Source organism: Bufo bufo, chromosome 1 (genome assembly GCF_905171765.1).
Source record: "Bufo bufo chromosome 1, aBufBuf1.1, whole genome shotgun sequence".
NCBI lineage: Eukaryota > Metazoa > Chordata > Amphibia > Anura > Bufonidae > Bufo > Bufo bufo.
In genome coordinates this window covers 772383992-772402130 of record NC_053389.1, presented here as the reverse complement: position 1 = coordinate 772402130, position 18139 = coordinate 772383992, and the positions used below count along the sequence as shown (strand labels likewise).

The window sequence follows — 18139 nt, the reverse complement described above, 5'->3', positions numbered from 1 at the left end:
CCCTATCGGGGCGGCCATTCCGTTTTGTAGGCAGGGATCAAAGTTTAGGGTGACTAGTAGGGAGAGAGCCCCAAGTTTATATAACCACCCTGCCTATGAAATTGCCCCTTCCTACATCATGGAAGACTGACGACCATCGTATCCCGACTCTATGTACTATTTGTTGTTTTGTTCAATACGTGCTATATGTGGGGTTATTTTAATATAATAGTATAATAAAGGTTACATTTTATACTATAGTGGTACTCTGTGATAGTGATGCTTGCATTGTGTTGTATGTTTTTATTTTATATTACGCTATGCTTATAAAATCATGATATACTATTAACCCCATATTATACTATTAATCCCTTAACCCCTTCAAGCAACAGCCAGTTTGGACCAAATGCCAAAGCCTTAATTTTTCAAATATGACATGTGTCAGTTTATGTGGTAATAACTTTGGAACGCTTTTACTTATCCAAGTCATTCAGAGACTGTTTTCTCAGGCCTCATGGATGGCAGGTCTCTTGAAACAGCAGAGACTTGCCGGCCATGAGGCCTGATGCACGTGCCAGCGGGCGCCATGTTTGCTCCAATGCCGTACATGTAAAGGGTTTTTAAGCAATGCTCATTAATGTAATATACAAAAGAATGTACCAGGACAGATACACAAACATCCTTTATTGATTCCGGTGCTCGATGTTCCCATTGATTCCGGTGCTCGATGTTCCCATTGATTCCGGTGCTCGATGTTTCCATTGATTCCGGTGCTCGATGTTTCCATTGATTCCGGTGCTCGATGTTCCCATTGATTCCGGTGCTCGATGTTCCCATTGATTCCGGTGCTCGATGTTTCCATTGATTCCGATGCTCGATGTTTCCATTGATTCCGGTGCTCGATGTTCCCATTGATTCCGGTGCTCGATGTTTCCATTGATTCCGGTGCTCGATGTTTCCATTGATTCCTTGTGGCATACAATACTAATAATCACAGCACTCCAAACTACGTGTTCCAAATATATTTAAAGTCATATATCAGTAGTTTAACTAGCAGTGTATCATGGATACATTTTAACCCGTCCAGAAAAATCGGGAGAGACATAGGTATAATACCAACAGTACAGGTCTCACAAAAGGTGCTGCAGGTACAGAAATACTGTGATTGAAGATATGTTTCATAATAAAGGTTCAACTACATACATTTATAGACATATGAATGACATTTAAGGCGAATCAGTCGAAAAGTAGTCACATAAAAAAAAAAAGTACGTAATAAGCAACAATAGGAACTTTTCGAAAATTCTGCTTCTGTTCCATTCCCATACCCACGTCCATATTGTCTCTTTCCCCAGTGGCTGGCACTGGATGCTAAATGACTATGGGTGAAATGTTACCAAGGCTTTGTACATACACGGTCCTGATGGGCATTGGTGGCCCAAGACCAGAGCCGAAATTAGAGGTTGGACAAGTTTAGAAAACATAGCACCAGACTTGGTTGTCTCTGGTTTTTCAGCTCAGCTCCTTTCACTTCAGTGGAGCTGAGCTGTAATACCAGCCACAACCCATGGACGGACGTGGTACTTTTTGTAAAAGAGTAGTGTTTTTTTTTTTCTCATCCCGTAAAACTCTCTCGGCATTTCAGCAAGTTTATAATTGATTCCCTTAACCACTTAGCGACCACCAATATGCCTTTTTACTAGGGGTGCACCGAAATGAAAATTCTGGTCCGAAACCGAAACCGAAAATTCAGGATGCCCTTGACCGAAAACCGAAACCGAAACCGAAACTGCCTTTTTGCCCAAATACTTTTAAAATACTTTTTTTTTAATGATTTTATTAATAATTCTTTTTCATGAATGAAATTCATCTGTGGGTGGCGCTGTTATGGAGAGGGGGATCTGTGGGTGGCGCTGTTATGGAGAGGGGGATCTGTGGGTGGCGCTGTTATGGAGAGGGGGATCTGTGGGTGGCGCTGTTATGGAGAGGGGGATCTGTGGGTGGCGCTGTTATGGAGAGGGGGATCTGTGGGTGGCGCTGTTATGGAGAGGGGGATCTGTGGGTGGCGCTGTTATGGAGAGGGGGATCTGTGGGTGGCGCTGTTATGGAGAGGGGGATCTGTGGGTGGCGCTGTTATGGAGAGGGGGATCTGTGGGTGGCGCTGTTATGGAGAGGGGGATCTGTGGGTGGCGCTGTTATGGAGAGGGTAATCTGTGGGTGGCGCTGTTATGGAGAGGGGGATCTGTGGGTGGCGCTGTTATGGAGAGGGGGATCTGTGGGTGGCGCTGTTATGGAGAGGGGGATCTGTGGGTGGCGCTGTTATGGAGAGGGGGATTTGTGGGTGGCGCTGTTATGGAGAGGGGGATCTGTGGGTGGCGCTGTTATGGAGAGGGGGATCTGTGGGTGGCGCTGTTATGGAGAGGGTGATCTGTGGGTGGCGCTGTTATGGAGAGGGGGATCTGTGGGTGGCGCTGTTATGGAGAGGGGGATCTGTGGGTGGCGCTGTTATGGAGAGGGGGATCTGTGCACTGTTATGGGCATAACAGTGCACAGATCCCTTTCCCCATAACAGTGCACAGATCCCTTTCCCCATAACAGTGCACAGATCCCCCCTCCCCATAGCAGTGCACAGATCCCCCCTCCCCATAGCAGTGCCATAGACCGATCCCCCTACCCATAACAGCCCCGGCCCTGCTGCTCACAGCATCACTCACTGCATCTTTATTTTACCTTACAATCGTGACGCTCCGGTAACAACTCTGCAGGCAGAGCGGAGGGCGGCGTAACGTCACTTACTCACGTGACGCACCTGCTCCGCCCACTTTATGAATGAAGGAGGCGGAGCAGGCGCGTCACGTGAGTAAGTGACGTTACGCCGGCCTCCGCTCTGCCTGCAGAGTTGTTAGTTACTGGAGCCTCACGATTGTAAGGTAAAATAAAGATGCAGTGACAAAGTAAACCGCCCGCCCGGCGCCCGCCCGCAGATGGTGGGTGACAAATCCCACACCCCATATTTTCGGCCGATATGTAACAATATCGGCCGAAGTGGATTAGGTGCATTTTCGGCCGATATTTTCGGCTGCCGAAATTTCGGTGCACCCCTACTTTTTACAGTGGTCATTCAATACGTCTTTCTACGTGGCCCAGTCTAAGTGCAGCAGAGAGCCAGGGCTTGGCTTTCCCATGAGAACCACGCTCCTGCTTTTACGGACCGGACCTGCAGGAGCGTCAATCTGAGCCGTTTAACCCTTTTCATTCCTCATTTGCTCTGTTTCCCATTGGCACCCTGCAAATGTCTATGTCCGTGCAGCCAGGCTAGGGCCTAGTGAATGCCCGAGACCTGCCTCCAGCTTTTCCAGCAGGTTGCGCCTGCCTGGTGCACACTGCTAGTGAATGTCAGTATAGCACTGACATTAAAATACAATGCACTATAGAAATAGTGCAATGTAGTTTAGAAGTGTTCAAAATATCACCTATTTTATAGTCCCCTTGCTTAATAAAAAAAAATAATTCCAGTTTAAAAAAACTTTCTTCCATTGAAAAAATGCTTTTAAATTGAATAAATTGCAAAATTAAAATCTTTACATATTTGGTATCGCTGCGTCCAGAAGGACCCCACAGTATTTATCCTGTATGGTCAACGCCGTGTTAAAAAAAAAAAAAAAAAAGCCAGGATTGCTGCCTTTTGCTTATTTGCCACAAAAAATGTGATTAAAAAAGTGTCATGTACTTCAAAATTATACCAATAAAAACTACAAGGCATCCCACAGCTCCATAAAAAGAAGAATAAAAATGAGTCTTGAGATGTGGTGATGCAAAAACATTTGCTTCTTCTTATTTTTTATTTTTTTTAAAGGGGTGTTTTGTTGCGCAAAAGTAGTAAAATGTAAAAAAAATATATATATTAGTATAAAGTAGAACTGGCTCGGTTGCCCATAGCAACCAATCAGATTCCACCTTTCATTTTCCAAAGGAGCTGTCCAAAATGAAAGGAAGAATCTGATTGGTTGCTATGGGCAACTAAGCCAGTTCTACTTTACACCAGTTTGATTAATGACCCCCTATGTGTATTTGGTATCACTGTTTTGTACTGACCCAGAAAATAAAGTTATTGGGTTATCTGTGCCGATAAATGAATGCCGCAAAATTTATAACGCGAAAACTCTGTGGCAGTATTGCAATATTTTTACTATCTCCTTCCCCAAGAAAGAGTTAATAAAAGTTAATCAGTAAGTTATGTGTTCCCTAAAATGGCACGATTAAAAACTAGCAAAAATATTGAAAGATGTGTGTTCGCTCAACCTTTTGTTGCGGTACCACACCACGTGAGTGTCCACAGTGCTCAGAGGGAAACCGGATGATCCTGTGTCAGTTCAGTGCAACATACTGGAGATAGATCCGGAATAATCCTCTGGCACTTGTCCTTAAAAAACTCCATTATCTTTATTAGTAGAGCATTAAAGACATCCAATAGTTACAAAAATAGACATAAAAATACACCCTTAAGGGCTCATGCAGACAAACCTATTTTCTTTCCGTGTCCATTCCGTTTTTTTTGTGGACCGTATGCGGAACCATTCATTTCAATGGGTCCGCAAAAAAAAAACTGAAGTTACTCCATGTGCATTCCGTTTCCGTATTTCCGTTTCGCAGAAAGATAGTCCTATTATTGTCCGCATTACGGACAAGGATAGTACTGTTCTATTAGGGGCCAGCTGTTCCGTTCCGTAAAATACGGAATGCACGCGGACTTCATCTGTATTTTTTGCGGATCCGGTTTTTGCAGACCGCAAAATACATACGGTCGTGTGTATGAGCCCTAAATGTGTGGATGCACAATTTATGTAAGACTTGATATTATGAGCGCGATTCATGCTATTTGATCTTATTTTTTTTTAACCTAAATTTACATAATGTACACCAAACATTTCCAAATTTGTAAGATCCTTTAACTCTTGCCTGATTCAGCGATTTTCCATTTTTGCGTTTTCGTTTTTTGCTCCTTGCCTTTCCGGAGCCATATCTTTTTAATTTTCTGTTCACGTAGCCGTATGAGGGCTTGATTTTTGCAGGACAAGTTGTACTTTCTAATGTCATTATTTAATACGGCATACAATGTAGTGGAAAGCAATTCCGCCAGTTTTATGGGTTTTTACAGCGTTCACTATGCACTGACTTGTGCTCTTTATTCTCTAGGTCGGTACGATTAGGGAGATACCATACTTGTACAGTTTTCCTTGCCTTTTAATAGTAAAAAAAAATTTAAATAAATAAATTCATTTTTTCTTTTCATCGCTATATTCTGACTCCCACACCTTTTTTTTATAGTTATGCCTACAGAGATCTGTGAGGGGTCATTTTTTGCGGGACGATCTGATTGATAATACCACTTTGGGGTGTGTATTACTTTTTGATCACTTTTTATTTAATTTGTTTGGGAGGTACAGTGATTAAAAAAACAGCGAATCGGGCATTCAGCATGTGGGATAAGGTTCTTTTTATATTTTAATCGTACGAGTGTTTTCACTTGCGGCGATGCCCTTGATTTTTTTTTTTACTTTTTTTAAATCCCCAAGTGCAATTTGTATAGAGTAATGGCATTTTCTTCATTATCCTATATAGAAATCACAATATTACAATTCAGTGCTGCCACCTGCTGGCCTGAATTGTAATATACAAGTAATAGGCCTTGAAGCCTAGTACATGCTCAGGCTCATTACTTACATGGACTGTCTTCCCTGACTTGGCCTTGGAGAGGCTTTCCTGCTTGTGAAGCGTGTGCTTCCGGGTTTCTAGACCCTTACATACCGTGGTCACATATGACCACCGCATCTGAGTGGTTAAAGTCTATGGTCAGCATTACCACCGATTGCGCACATTAACCACGGATGTCTGCTGTATGATACAGCAGGCACCGAATAGCTGCGGCAATCGCTCTGCTCCAGACCGATGCCATCTTTAAAGACCTGACATCAACTGTACATGTATGGGGGATGTTGGGAAGGGGTTAATGTTGAGCCAAGTGTACTTCTCTTTTCTATCATGATTTGAGAACAAGCTGGGTGCTATCATATTTCCAATGGTTTGTGAATGCTTGGCCGCATACCTGCATCCTTGGCCAGTAATTTCCCTCAGATAAATATCTGTATTTAAGTTGGGTAAATATTTCCTGATAATTTGCGTGATTTTTTTAATAATTCGAACTATATTTAGTGTTAAATACTACCCCCTTGAAAGATCTATCTTCTTACATAAATTGCGCATACTGCATAGAGTGCCAATCATGTACACTACGATACGTGGGGTGCACTGTGCGACAATTACATAGGTGAACATGTGTGGGACATATTAACTCCTTCTGAGCCATTTTTTCACCTTAAAGGGGTTCTCCGGGAATGAAGAAAATAAAATTACTTAAAATACTTAAATATTACTTTATTATAAATATATTCCCAAATACCTTCCATTAGTAATTATGTCTCATTTGGTCTGGGGAGCAATCATGAGGAGAAATAAAATGGCCGCCGTCTTATTAGTGCACAGAACCTGTACTAACTACACAGGAGGACAAGTTACTCCAGAAGACAGAGGTAAAGAACTGCCTCATCCTCTTCTCTGCTCCGTTTGTCAGGGATTACCTTTAAGTGTTCCACAAGAATTTAAGGAAAATGGAGATCAAATTTCTAAATTTCACTTTTTTGGCAGATTTTCTATTTTAATCCATTATTTCCTGTAACACAGCAAATATTAGCGGCCAAAGCAAACTCAATATCTATTACCCTGATTCTGTAGTTTACAGAAACACCCCATGTGGTGGTAAACTGCTGTAAGGGCACACGGCTTGGCGCAGAAGAACAGGAGCGCTGTATGGTTTTTGGAAGCCAGATTTTGCTGGACTGGTTTTTAGACACCTATTTCTGGAGACCCCTAATGCACCCCTAGAGTACACAATCCCCCAAAATGACCCAATTTTGGAAACTATGGGATAAGGTAACAGTTTTATTGATACTATTTCAGAATACATATGATTTTTGAACGCTCAATATTAGTGAGGCAAGGTAACCAAAAAAAATGGCTGTTCTGGCATGGTTTTTATTTTAGTTTTTTACAATGTTCACCTGACAGGTTAGACCTTAGGGAGTAAATCTTGTGATATTTTTATAGAATAAAAATCATGTTTTTGTGTCTCCATTTTCTAAAAGCCATATTTTTTATTTTTTTGGGTGATTGCCTCATTTTTAGCGGGATGAGGTGATGGTTTGATTGCTACTATTTTGGTCTATATTGGACTTTTTGATTGCTTTTGATGTAAGGTGATAACTGGCTTTTTTGGCACCGTTTGTTTTTTGTTTTTTTACGGCATTCAAGTTAGGGAGTAGATCATGTGATTTTTTTTGTGGGATGACAGTTTGATTGGTACTAATTTTGGGTACATATGAATTTTTTGATCACTTTTTATACCATTTTTTGAGAAGTGAGGTGGGCAAAATTGCAATTCCATTATAGTTTTTCTTTTTTTTTCTTTTAATGTTGTTACCGGTGCAGTAAAAGTAACATGATCCTTTTATAGATCAGGTCATTTTGGACATGGTGATACTAAATGTGTAGTGTATTTTATTTATTTTTTAACAAATATTAAATGTGTGGATTTAGGAAGAAGTCATATTTAATATTTTTTTTCCTTTATTTTTTTTTTCACACTTTTCGGACTTAGACCCACTTTGTTTTTCAAGATCCAGTGGGTCTGATTGCTCTACAATACCATTTACCATATTTTTCACTTTATAAGACGCAGGAGGCATGGAAAGCAGGGGTTTGATCTGAGGTCTTATATTAGGGTCTGATCTGAGGTCTTATATTAGGGTCTGATCTGAGGTCTGATATTGGGGTCTGATCTGAGGTCTGATATTGGGGTCTGATCTGAGGTCTGATATGGGGATCTCATATTGGGGTCTGATATTAGGGTCATATGGGTGTATGCTATTGGGGCCTGATATGGGGGTCTGATATTGGGGTCTAATCTGAGGTCTAATTTGGGAGTCTGTATATTATTTCAGATTTTCCTCCTCTAAAACCTAGGTACGTTTTTGTAGAGGGAAGTGTATTAAATGTTGCCTAGATTCCATCCCCTATCAACTCTTATCAACTCTTCATCCCACTGGTTGATAAAGGCCCATGTTTTCAGAAATACTGGTGTTGATAGCCTGCAGGCCATGAATTGCATTGTTAAAGTTTATAACAGCTGATCAGTATCTAGTCCACTTTTGTGCAGACCCCCAAACAAGCTGTTGGTGACATGCTAAACATGTTTTTTATAGCATGGGATATCCACTAGGGCGGATTGGCCATAGACCTTACAGGGAAATTTCCCAGGGGACCGCCTGAACCCTCCTCACAGCCGGCCAGTGGAAGTTTTTGGGGATGTATTTTGTGTTGCTGGAAGTATTTTGTGATGCTCTGCAGTATTTGGCTCTGTTCTTGTAGTATAATGTACCACAATATGATATTGCTGGCCCTGTCTTCCTTCAATTTGAACCCTACTACAAAACGGGGCCACTTTTAGTATTTTTTTCAGGGCCACTTTAAGTTCCCAGTCCGCCCCTGGATATCCACACCTCTGCCCCATGGCCAAACACCTTCCCCCTACTTATGATGGATAAATAGTCCAGCATTTGGAACTAGGGGGAGAGCTCATCACCACAAACAGAAGAAGGACTCCACACCTGGAAGAGTGGACATGAGTTGAGCCGGGCAGCCACTCCAGAAACAGAATGCGAGCATTGGCTGGCCAAGTACCCCTTGAACCCCTGCCATAATACACTGCCTGTCCAAAAGAAAAGTCACCACCAAAAAAAAAAAGGTCACACACTCTAATATTTCGTTGGACCACCTTTAGCTTTGATTATGGAACGCATTCGATGTGGCATTGTTTCTATAAGCTTCTGCAATGTCACAAGATTTATTTCCATCCAGTGTTGCATTAATTTTTCACCAAGATCTTGCATTGATGATGGTAGAGTCTGACTGCTGCGCAAAGCCTTCTCCAGCACATCCCAAAGATTCTCAATGGGGTTAAGGTCTGGACTCTGTGGTGGCCAATCCATGTGTGAAAATGATGTCTCATGCTCCCTGAACCACTCTTTCACAATTTGAGCCCGATAAATCCTGGCATTGTCATCTTGGAATATGCCCGTGCCATCAGGGAAGAACAAATCCATTGATGGAATAACCTGGTAATTCAGTATGTTCAGGTAGTCAGCTGACCTCATTCTTAGAGTACATACTGTTGCTAAATATAGACCTGACCAACTGCAGCAACCCCAGATCATAGCACTGCCCCCACAGGCTTGTACAGTAGGCACTTGTCACGGATGGTGTTGCAGAAAGCTGGAACTTTTAAATAAACATCCAACTGGCTTGATCCCAAACTAAGGAGCATATGGGTGAGCCCTATAAAACCCCTAGAGCTCTCCCTGACTGCTATGCCCATGCAAAGATCTTTATGGTAGACGATTGCATGTCCACGTACCTCATACTATGTGACACCTGAAAACCCTATAATAGTCAGGGGACACGACCACCGGCTCCCTGCACTTAATACGGACGGAGTCAGGGTCACCTAGAATCAAGCCAGCAAGGAAACACAAATAAAGGAAACAGACTTATCTGAGGAATCATCAGAAGCAGCCTCCAGCAGTGAACACAATCCAGGAAGAAGTATAAACCGCAAAGTGAGGCAGTATGGGAGGGAATATAAAGGGAGACAATTAGTGTAAATAGGTGACAGCTGGGAGAAGGAAAGGAGATGACAAAGTGAAACCAAAACAAAGAACTTCATGCAGGTAGAGAAAAGCGTCTAACAGACCTTCTCACAGAAGTGGCGGTGACAGCACTAGGCATGATGGGTGCATCACTTCAACTGCCTCTCTTCTTACCCTGATGCATCCATCAATCTGGAACAAGGTAAATCTGGACTCATCAGACCACATGACCTTCTTCCATTGCTCCAGAGTCCAATCTTTATGCTCCCTAGAAAATTGAAGCCTTTTTTTTCTGGTTTGCCTCAGTGATTAGTGATTTTCTTACGGATACACAGCTGTTCAGTCCCAATCCCTTGAGTTCCCTTCGCATTGTGCATGTGGAAATGCTCTTACTTTCACTATTAAACATAGCCCTGAGTTCTACTGTTGTTTTTCTTCGATTTGATTTCACCAAACGTTTAAGTGATCGCCGATCACGATCATTCAGGAGGCTCATAACTATTTACTTAGTTAAATCCAGGTGGTGACTTTTTTTTTTGGACAGGCAGTGTATTTCCCCTTGCATTGTATTACCCCTTGAACCAATATTCCCCCTGATCCCACTGCTGTATTAACCTCTTCCCTGACACTCTCCCTACCATAGCCCTGCAATATCCCTGTAACCCTTGCCATACCATATTTACAGTTTACCCTTGTTACCCCTTTAGAGACAGTTAGTTTTAGGGTACTTTCACACTAGCGTTTTTCTTTTCCTGCATAGAGTTCCGTCCTAGGGGCTCAATACCGGAAAATAACTGATCAGTTTTATCCCCTTGCATTCTGAATGGAGAGAAATCCTTTCAGGATGCATCAGGATGTATTCAGTTCAGTCTTTTTGACCGATCAGGACAGAGATTAAAACCGCAGCATGCTACGGTTTTATCTCCGGCCAAAAAACTGAACACTTGCCTGAATGCCGAATCCGGCATTTTTTTCCATAGGAATGTATTAATGCCGCATCCGGCATTCAAAACACCGCATTGCCGGATCCGTCTTTCCGGTCTGCGCATGCGCAGACAGGTAAAAATGTGGAAAAATATATATAAAGGATCCGTTTCTCTGGATGACATACGGAAAGATGGATCCGTTCTTGCAATGCATTTGTAAGACGGATCTGCTTCCGGATCCGTCTACAAATGCTTTATGTTTTGCATGCAGATTGCCAAATCCGGCAGGCAGTTCCGGCAACGGAACTGCTTGCCGGATCACTCTGCCGCTAGTGTGAAAGTACCCTTAGGTGGGAGGGCGCTGATACTATTGTGTGTATGCATGTATTTAGTTAGATGGTGGGTGAAATAAATAGAGGGGATGTGAATTTTTGTGTAGTGTAGTTAGGATTATTTTAGTGTGTGCAGTTTTCGCGCTCAGTATGTTAATACTGAGCATCGGTACATGAAGGAGGAGACGCCAGGGTTTCTCAATGGGCATCTCCTTCTCCTTGGCTGTGCCGCGATCAAATCACAGCGGAGAGCGCCACAGCCAGGCAGAAAAAAAAAACTCATCTTCTCCCTGGCTGTGACGCTCTCCGCTGTGATTGGATTGCAGCACAGCCAGGGAAGAGACGCCCATTGAGAAACCCCGGCGTCTCCTCCTTCCTGTACCGATGCTCAGTATTGACATACTGAGCGCGAAAACTGCGGGGGGGGGCATAGGAGCGATATTTTAGGCATGGTGGCAGCATCAGCGAGGGGGTACCCCGCAAGTAAAGGTATTTATCTCCATTAATACAAAACCATGAAAGGTCCACTTTAATTAATTATTAATATTAACCCCAAATATTGATAATGAATATTTCCTACAACAGTTTTATAATCTTATAGTCTGAAAAATATGATTATAGGTTGGCCTAAATGAATCTGTGAATTTTTTTTCAACTTTACCAACTATGTAGCTTTACTATTAGATTTTTGGTGCCCACCCAATTTACATGAATTCATTTTCAGTGTGGTGGCACTACCAGGTTTCCATATAGATAATAGCTGATCAATGGGGGTTCCGATGGCTGGTTTTTAAGTTTGGACACTTCACAATGCCCCCAAATACTCCCCATCCTACCACACATGTGTATTTGCATCAAAAGAATTTACGAAGCAGAATCCAACTTGTCAATTTTGCAGCTCCATTGAAAACCACCCTGGCTGCTGCTGGATTTGCTGCCCCTATTAATGCTAAACCTACGGGAGCCCCATTTATTAGAAGCTTAATATTGTGACTACGGCAGAACTTGTCTCCTTCAGTTAATAAATATTCCTTCAGCTTCTCCAGCTGGTCCTTGCGATCCTCTTCATTTATACTTCTGAAAGATTGCTCAAATTTCTGTTGAAGTTCTGAGATCTTTTCAGCAACCGTATCCCCTATTCTGAGTCGCCAAAAGGGCTATGGAGGCAATGAGAGAGAGAGAGAAAGCAATGAGTGTCCTTTTGGAGAAGCAATGGAGGACTAGTATGAGTTTAGGAGGGTCATTAGGACAATAGTTGGACAATAGTTGAATGTGCTTTATTCATTACTTGTTACTTATACAGTATCTCACAAAAGTAAGTAAACTGCGCAAATTTTGTAAATATTTTATTATATCTTTCCATGGGACAACACTGAAGATCTGACACTTATATACAATGATAAACTAGTCAATGTACGTCTTATATAACAGTGTAAATTTGATGTCCCCTCAAAATGACTCAACACTCCAGCTCCATGATGTCATCATGGAGAAGTGGAAGAGGATTCCAGTGACAACCTGTGAAGCTCTAGTGAACTCCATGCCTAAGAGAGTTAAGGCAGTGCTGGAAAATTATGGTGGCCACACAAAATATTGACACTTTGGGGACAATTTGGCCAGTTTTACTTAGGGGTGTACTCACTTTTGTTGCCAGCGGTTTAGACATTAATGGCTGTGTGTTGAGTTATTTTGAGGACACGCCATATTTACACTGTTATACAAGCCGTACACTGACTGCTGTAGTATATAGTACAAGGAACCCAGATACAAGGTGTGGGACTCGGGTGAATACCAGGGGCAAATCTATACCCTATACTCCGCGTTGAGAATTTATTAAGACTGGTGTTTACTACTATAGTCTTATTTATCAATGCACTAGCGTAAGATGTACGCGCCACTTAATAAATGAGGCTCATCTTTGAACAGTCCGTGCGCCAGAAATGAAATCCATGCCAGACTTCATCTATAATTTACACAAGTTTTCTGACAAATTCTGATAAATCTGTCTTTGCCACCTTCCGATAAGCCATGTCCACTTTTTTATTTTATTTTATAGTGCTTGGAGTGGAGGTTAAAAAACCACATAAGTCACCAGAAGATGTTTTTCTGGTTAACACTTAAAAGGAATCTGTCACCAGCGCTGTCATTCACCAGATTAAAACGCTGTTTTTATTGTATTAATTTGAATTTCTGTTCCCAAGTTATGATACTTTATCTTAATAGGCAAATTAGGCCTTTGGTGCAATGAGGAGGTCTCCGTTGCTCTCCTTGCACCCAGCACCCTCTGCCTAGACCTGTCAATCAAAGCAGCCAGGGAGGGGATGGCCATAGAAAGAAGGGGCGTTTGAGTGCAACAAGAGCAATGGTGATACTCTCATTGCACCAAAGGCCTAACTTGCGTATTAGGAAAAAAGTATCATAACCTGACAACAAAGCCTCTGATCAACAAAATAAAAACAGCATTTTAATCAGAACAACAGCAAAGTGTCTCTGCAAACTTAGTTGAATAGGGAGGTCCCTGGTGACATTTTCTCCTTAAAGGTGCTTTCGCCAATTTATACAGATATATTTTAAGACATTTCATATATCTAAGAGTTAGAAAGGAGATAACTTAGTCCCCCACCCTAACCCACCTCTTGGAATTCACACACATGAACTAAAGGCACATTTACATGGGAAGAATGTGCAGGCAATTATTGGGAATTAATTATTTATTCACGATAATTGCCTATACAGATGGCCCATGTAATGGGTCCTTAGGGTACAGCCACACAGAGTTTTTGGATGAGGTTTTGAAGCAGACATGCCTGGAAGATTTTCAGCCAAAGCCAGAAGTGGATCCACCAGGAAGGAAAAGTATAAAAATTCTTCTTTTTTAGTTCCGATTCCTTTTAAATCCACTTCTGGTTTTGGCAGAATATCCTCCAGCCATATCTGCTTCAAAACCTCGTCCACAAAAAATTCCACAAGGGGTTAATGCGTGTTTTACCTGGAGGGTTGCGTATGGGGTTAACAATCTTAGTGACTAGTTACTAGAAAGATGCTGCTCCACCCTCCCCATAGGGGGAGTAGATACAATGAGATAGATACCATAGTTAAGAGAGAAGTGGAGAGAGAAAGAGCAGCAGTCTGGGGGGAAAAACAAAAACAAAAAACAGCCAGCTTGTGAGACCGAGCCCGCACCAGCCTCTGAGGAAGCAATTGAGAATTATTTGATGCAGGTCAGTCTTTGAGAGGGGGTGCGTGACCAAAAGACTGTGGAGCTAACGTGCATAAAGCTTCTTGGACTTGTGTGGGAAAATAGAAGACTTCATGAGCAGAGGCAGACTGTGGATCTGCTAAAGACCTACGCCCCGCAGTTGGGTAATTTGTAGTATATATATATATCGTGGCTCACCCGTATCTGTTACTGTGGTTAAGGTGCTCTGCTTTTTGGATGATTCACCTATTCATCCCGCATAAAGAGATATATAAATTGTAAATAAAAACAGGCACTCACCAGCTGGCAGGTCTATATATAGTAGCTTTATATAATCATATAAAATTGACATAAAATTTACAATAAAATGTTCACATAAAATATTAACATAAGAAACACTGAGGATATGGTTATGTGTCTTCCTTATTTTAACTCGCTAAATGAATAGTAGGCTCTAGGTCAATTCCTATAAGTGCATATAGTGCCAAGATATACAAATAATAGCAATAATGTTCTGTGTGATAAGTCCAGAGTAGAATATCAAGGATGGATATCCTACAATAAAGTGAGAAATCCTGTGAAAAATAAAATATAAAAATATCCTGTAGAAGGTGCCAAACAATGGTGGTTGGTGTTTCAGTGAGATCTTATAAAGACCTAGTAGCAATTCCTCAGATAAGGTATTGATGTTGTTTCTATTCAGTAGCAATTCCTCTATGCGCCGGAAGATAAAGGTTTAGGTAAAGAGTAGTCGGGTTTTGGAACTGGGGCGTCCCCCTAGTTCTTCAAACCCTCTTACCTTAACCTTAGTTGTGACTGTCCTCTTTGGGGGTGCCACTCTCATAGGCGCTGGGACTCTTAGTTCTCCCGGGTTGACACAGGATCCAACAATGCAGGAGTTACCTCTCACCGGTCTCGGCGTTCCACGAGGTTACTTCCTTGCGTGTCACCAGTCAGGAAGTGATTTCCAAAGTTCGCGTAGTCTCGCGATGGCTTGATCCAGCTGAGTTTGCACTGGAATATTAATACAAGCTGTATGGTAATCTTCCGACAATTATTGCAATCGGATTCGGATGGGTAATTGAGGAAGAGGGAGGACCCTCGAAACGCGTCTGGCTGGTTCCTGCGAGTAACAATTACCCATCCGAATCCGATTGCAATAATTGTCGGAAGATTACCATACAGCTTGTATTAATATTCCAGTGCAAACTCAGCTGGGATCAAGCCATCGCGAGACTACGCGAACTTTGGAAATCACTTCCTGACTGGTGACACGCAAGGAAGTAACCTCGTGGAACGCCGAGACCGGTGAGAGGTAACTCCTGCATTGTTGGATCCTGTGTCAACCCGGGAGAACTAAGAGTCCCAGCGCCTATGAGAGTGGCACCCCCAAAGAGGACAGTCACAACTAAGGTTAAGGTAAGAGGGTTTGAAGAACTAGGGGGACGCCCCAGTTCCAAAACCCGACTACTCTTTACTAAACCTTTATCTTCCGGCGCATAGAGGAATTGCTACTGAATAGAAACAACATCAATACCTTATCTGAGGAATTGCTACTAGGTCTTTATAAGATCTCACTGAAACACCAACCACCATTGTTTGGCACCTTCTACAGGATATTTTTATATTTTATTTTTCACAGGATTTTCTCACTTTATTGTAGGATATCCATCCTTGATATTCTACTCTGGACTTATCACACAGAACATTATTGCTATTATTTGTATATCTTGGCACTATATGCACTTATAGGAATTGACCTAGAGCCTACTATTCATTTAGCGAGTTAAAATAAGGAAGACACATAACCATATCCTCAGTGTTTCTTATGTTAATATTTTATGTGAACATTTTATTGTAAATTTTATGTCAATTTTATATGATTATATAAAGCTACTATATATAGACCTGCCAGCTGGTGAGTGCCTGTTTTTATTTACAATTTGGGTAATTTGTAGTGCCATATTTTGGAATAAAGTGGGACTGAAAAAGATAGGGAAGAAAGATATTTCACCCCTATGGATGAGAGAGGAAAAGTAATGATCTGGAAAACTTAGTGAGGAAACAACTAGTCCTGTCTACCTCATCTGCAACCTCCAGAGCTGTAAGAACTGGGAAACGGTAAAATGTGTAAGATCTGCCGTCCCGTGTATAACCAGAACTGAGACTACTCCTATGAAAAAGTGTATTTGCACTTTGCCATTAACTTCAGTAACGACTGTAAAATTTCCCTGTGGTGTGCCTTCCACCTAGGGATCCCTGCCTTGCACCCCGCAATACACCACCAAGGGTATCCCAAACCACCACCAGGCAGGAGACTACCTCATCACCAGGATGTGCCCCAAGGGAAAGAAAGGGTGTCCCTCCACGTATTATTGTACGGCCCCAGGGAGCGTCTGGGAGGGATGCCTCCATGAGAACTACCACCAATCCTATACTCTCCTTTCTCCCCACCCCTGGGTCGCTACAATTAGTAGCCTGCATAAAGGCTCAATATGGCTCCTCTGGTTGAACGATGGATAAAACAGCCCTGGCTAGGAGTTGCAGTTAAATGAAATACCATCAAAAACCACAATGGTGTAAGATCAGTGATACATGATAGTTGTATCGTTGATCTGTCTGTGCATTTCAAACCTTATCACTATAAGGCCCATGGGAAAGCAGACCGAGCTCAGGCTAGCCCCATCCCTCCTTTCATATGGGCTGTATAAGTGAGGGGGAAATAGCTGAAAGGTAATATCACTTCTCTCTCCTATGGAAACAATGGAAATGGCAGCCACTGCCTCCAACAACTCACCCAGCTACTGAGAAATTCTCGAAACTCGTTCTTTATTTCTTCCATGCGTTCCTGGTTCTGTCTCTTGTTATACATCTGTAGAGGGCAATGAATATGTCACAAAGACGTGTGCAGTTTGCTCCTATTCTCCAGCACTCACTATCAGCTATAATTGTTTTGTACATAATCACATAATTTTTTTTAAAGGGGTATTCCACCTTTTTGATATTGACCTGTGGGGTTCCAATTCCTGGCACCCCCACTGTGTCGGGCAGCTGCTGATGCGGGAAACAAAAAAGAGGGAACAGAGCAGGAAGCAGAAAGTTCTGTCCACTGTGTAGTGGCCATGTCAAGGTTCTGCAGCTCAGCATACATTCAAAGAGCTGAAATACCTCTTTAAAGGGGTTCTCGAGGAATATTTGAAATATTACTTTATTATAAATACATTGCCAAATACTTTTCATTAGCTATAATGGCTGGTTGTGTCTGGGGAGCAATCAGGGGCAATAAAATGGCCGCCATCCTATTAGTACACAGAAAACCTCTTCTAATCACACAGCAGGACAAGTTACTTCAGAACACTGAGCTAAAGAGCTGCTCATCCTCCTCTCTTTTCTACTTGTCAGGGATTATAATCCTGAATACAGTTTAAAATGATCTTCAGCAGACTCTCAGTAGGAATGGAGTTTATGAGGAGACATGAAGTACAGAGAGGAGCTGGGGTGTGGGTAAGGAGCAGCAGCATTTATATGCAGTCTCCATTACTACAGTCTGTCCTGTCTGTCCTCTCTGTACTTCATGTCTCCTCATGAACTCCTTTCCTGCAGAGATTCAGCTGAAGATCATATTAAACTGTATTCAGGATCATAATCCCTGATAAACAGGAGAGGAGGATGAGGCAGCTCTTTAGCTCTGTGTCTGAAGTAACTTGTCCTGATGTGTGATTAGGACAGGTTTTGTGTGTACTAATAGGATGGTGGCCATTTTATTTCTCCTAATGATTCCTCGCTAGACAAAACGAGCCATTATAAATAATGAAAGGTATTTGGGAATATATTTATAATAAAGCAATAGTTAGGTATATTCATTTTTTTAATTCCCGGAGAACCCCTTTAAGGATTGGCCTGTTTTTTCTTTTCATCAGCGCATTCCAACAGTCGTAACTT

General features: G+C 42.1%; 1 protein-coding gene across 3 annotated transcripts in view; it reads right to left on the bottom strand.

Moving 5' to 3' along the window:
• LOC120986318 (RING finger protein 112-like) overlaps positions 1-18139 on the bottom strand; it is a 248188-nt gene that overhangs the window by 177627 nt on the left and 52422 nt on the right. For 2 of the 3 annotated variants that reach the window (XR_005775668.1, XM_040414828.1), the window contains exon 12: positions 16995-17069. Coding sequence is in view for 2 of the 3 variants with exons in the window: in XM_040414828.1 (XP_040270762.1) it covers positions 16995-17069 (75 nt within the window). In the remaining variant the exon portion in view is untranslated. Of the gene's footprint in view, positions 1-11384; positions 12156-16994; positions 17070-18139 lie in introns of those variants that run through there. The other variant, XM_040414831.1, reaches the window with a different exon arrangement.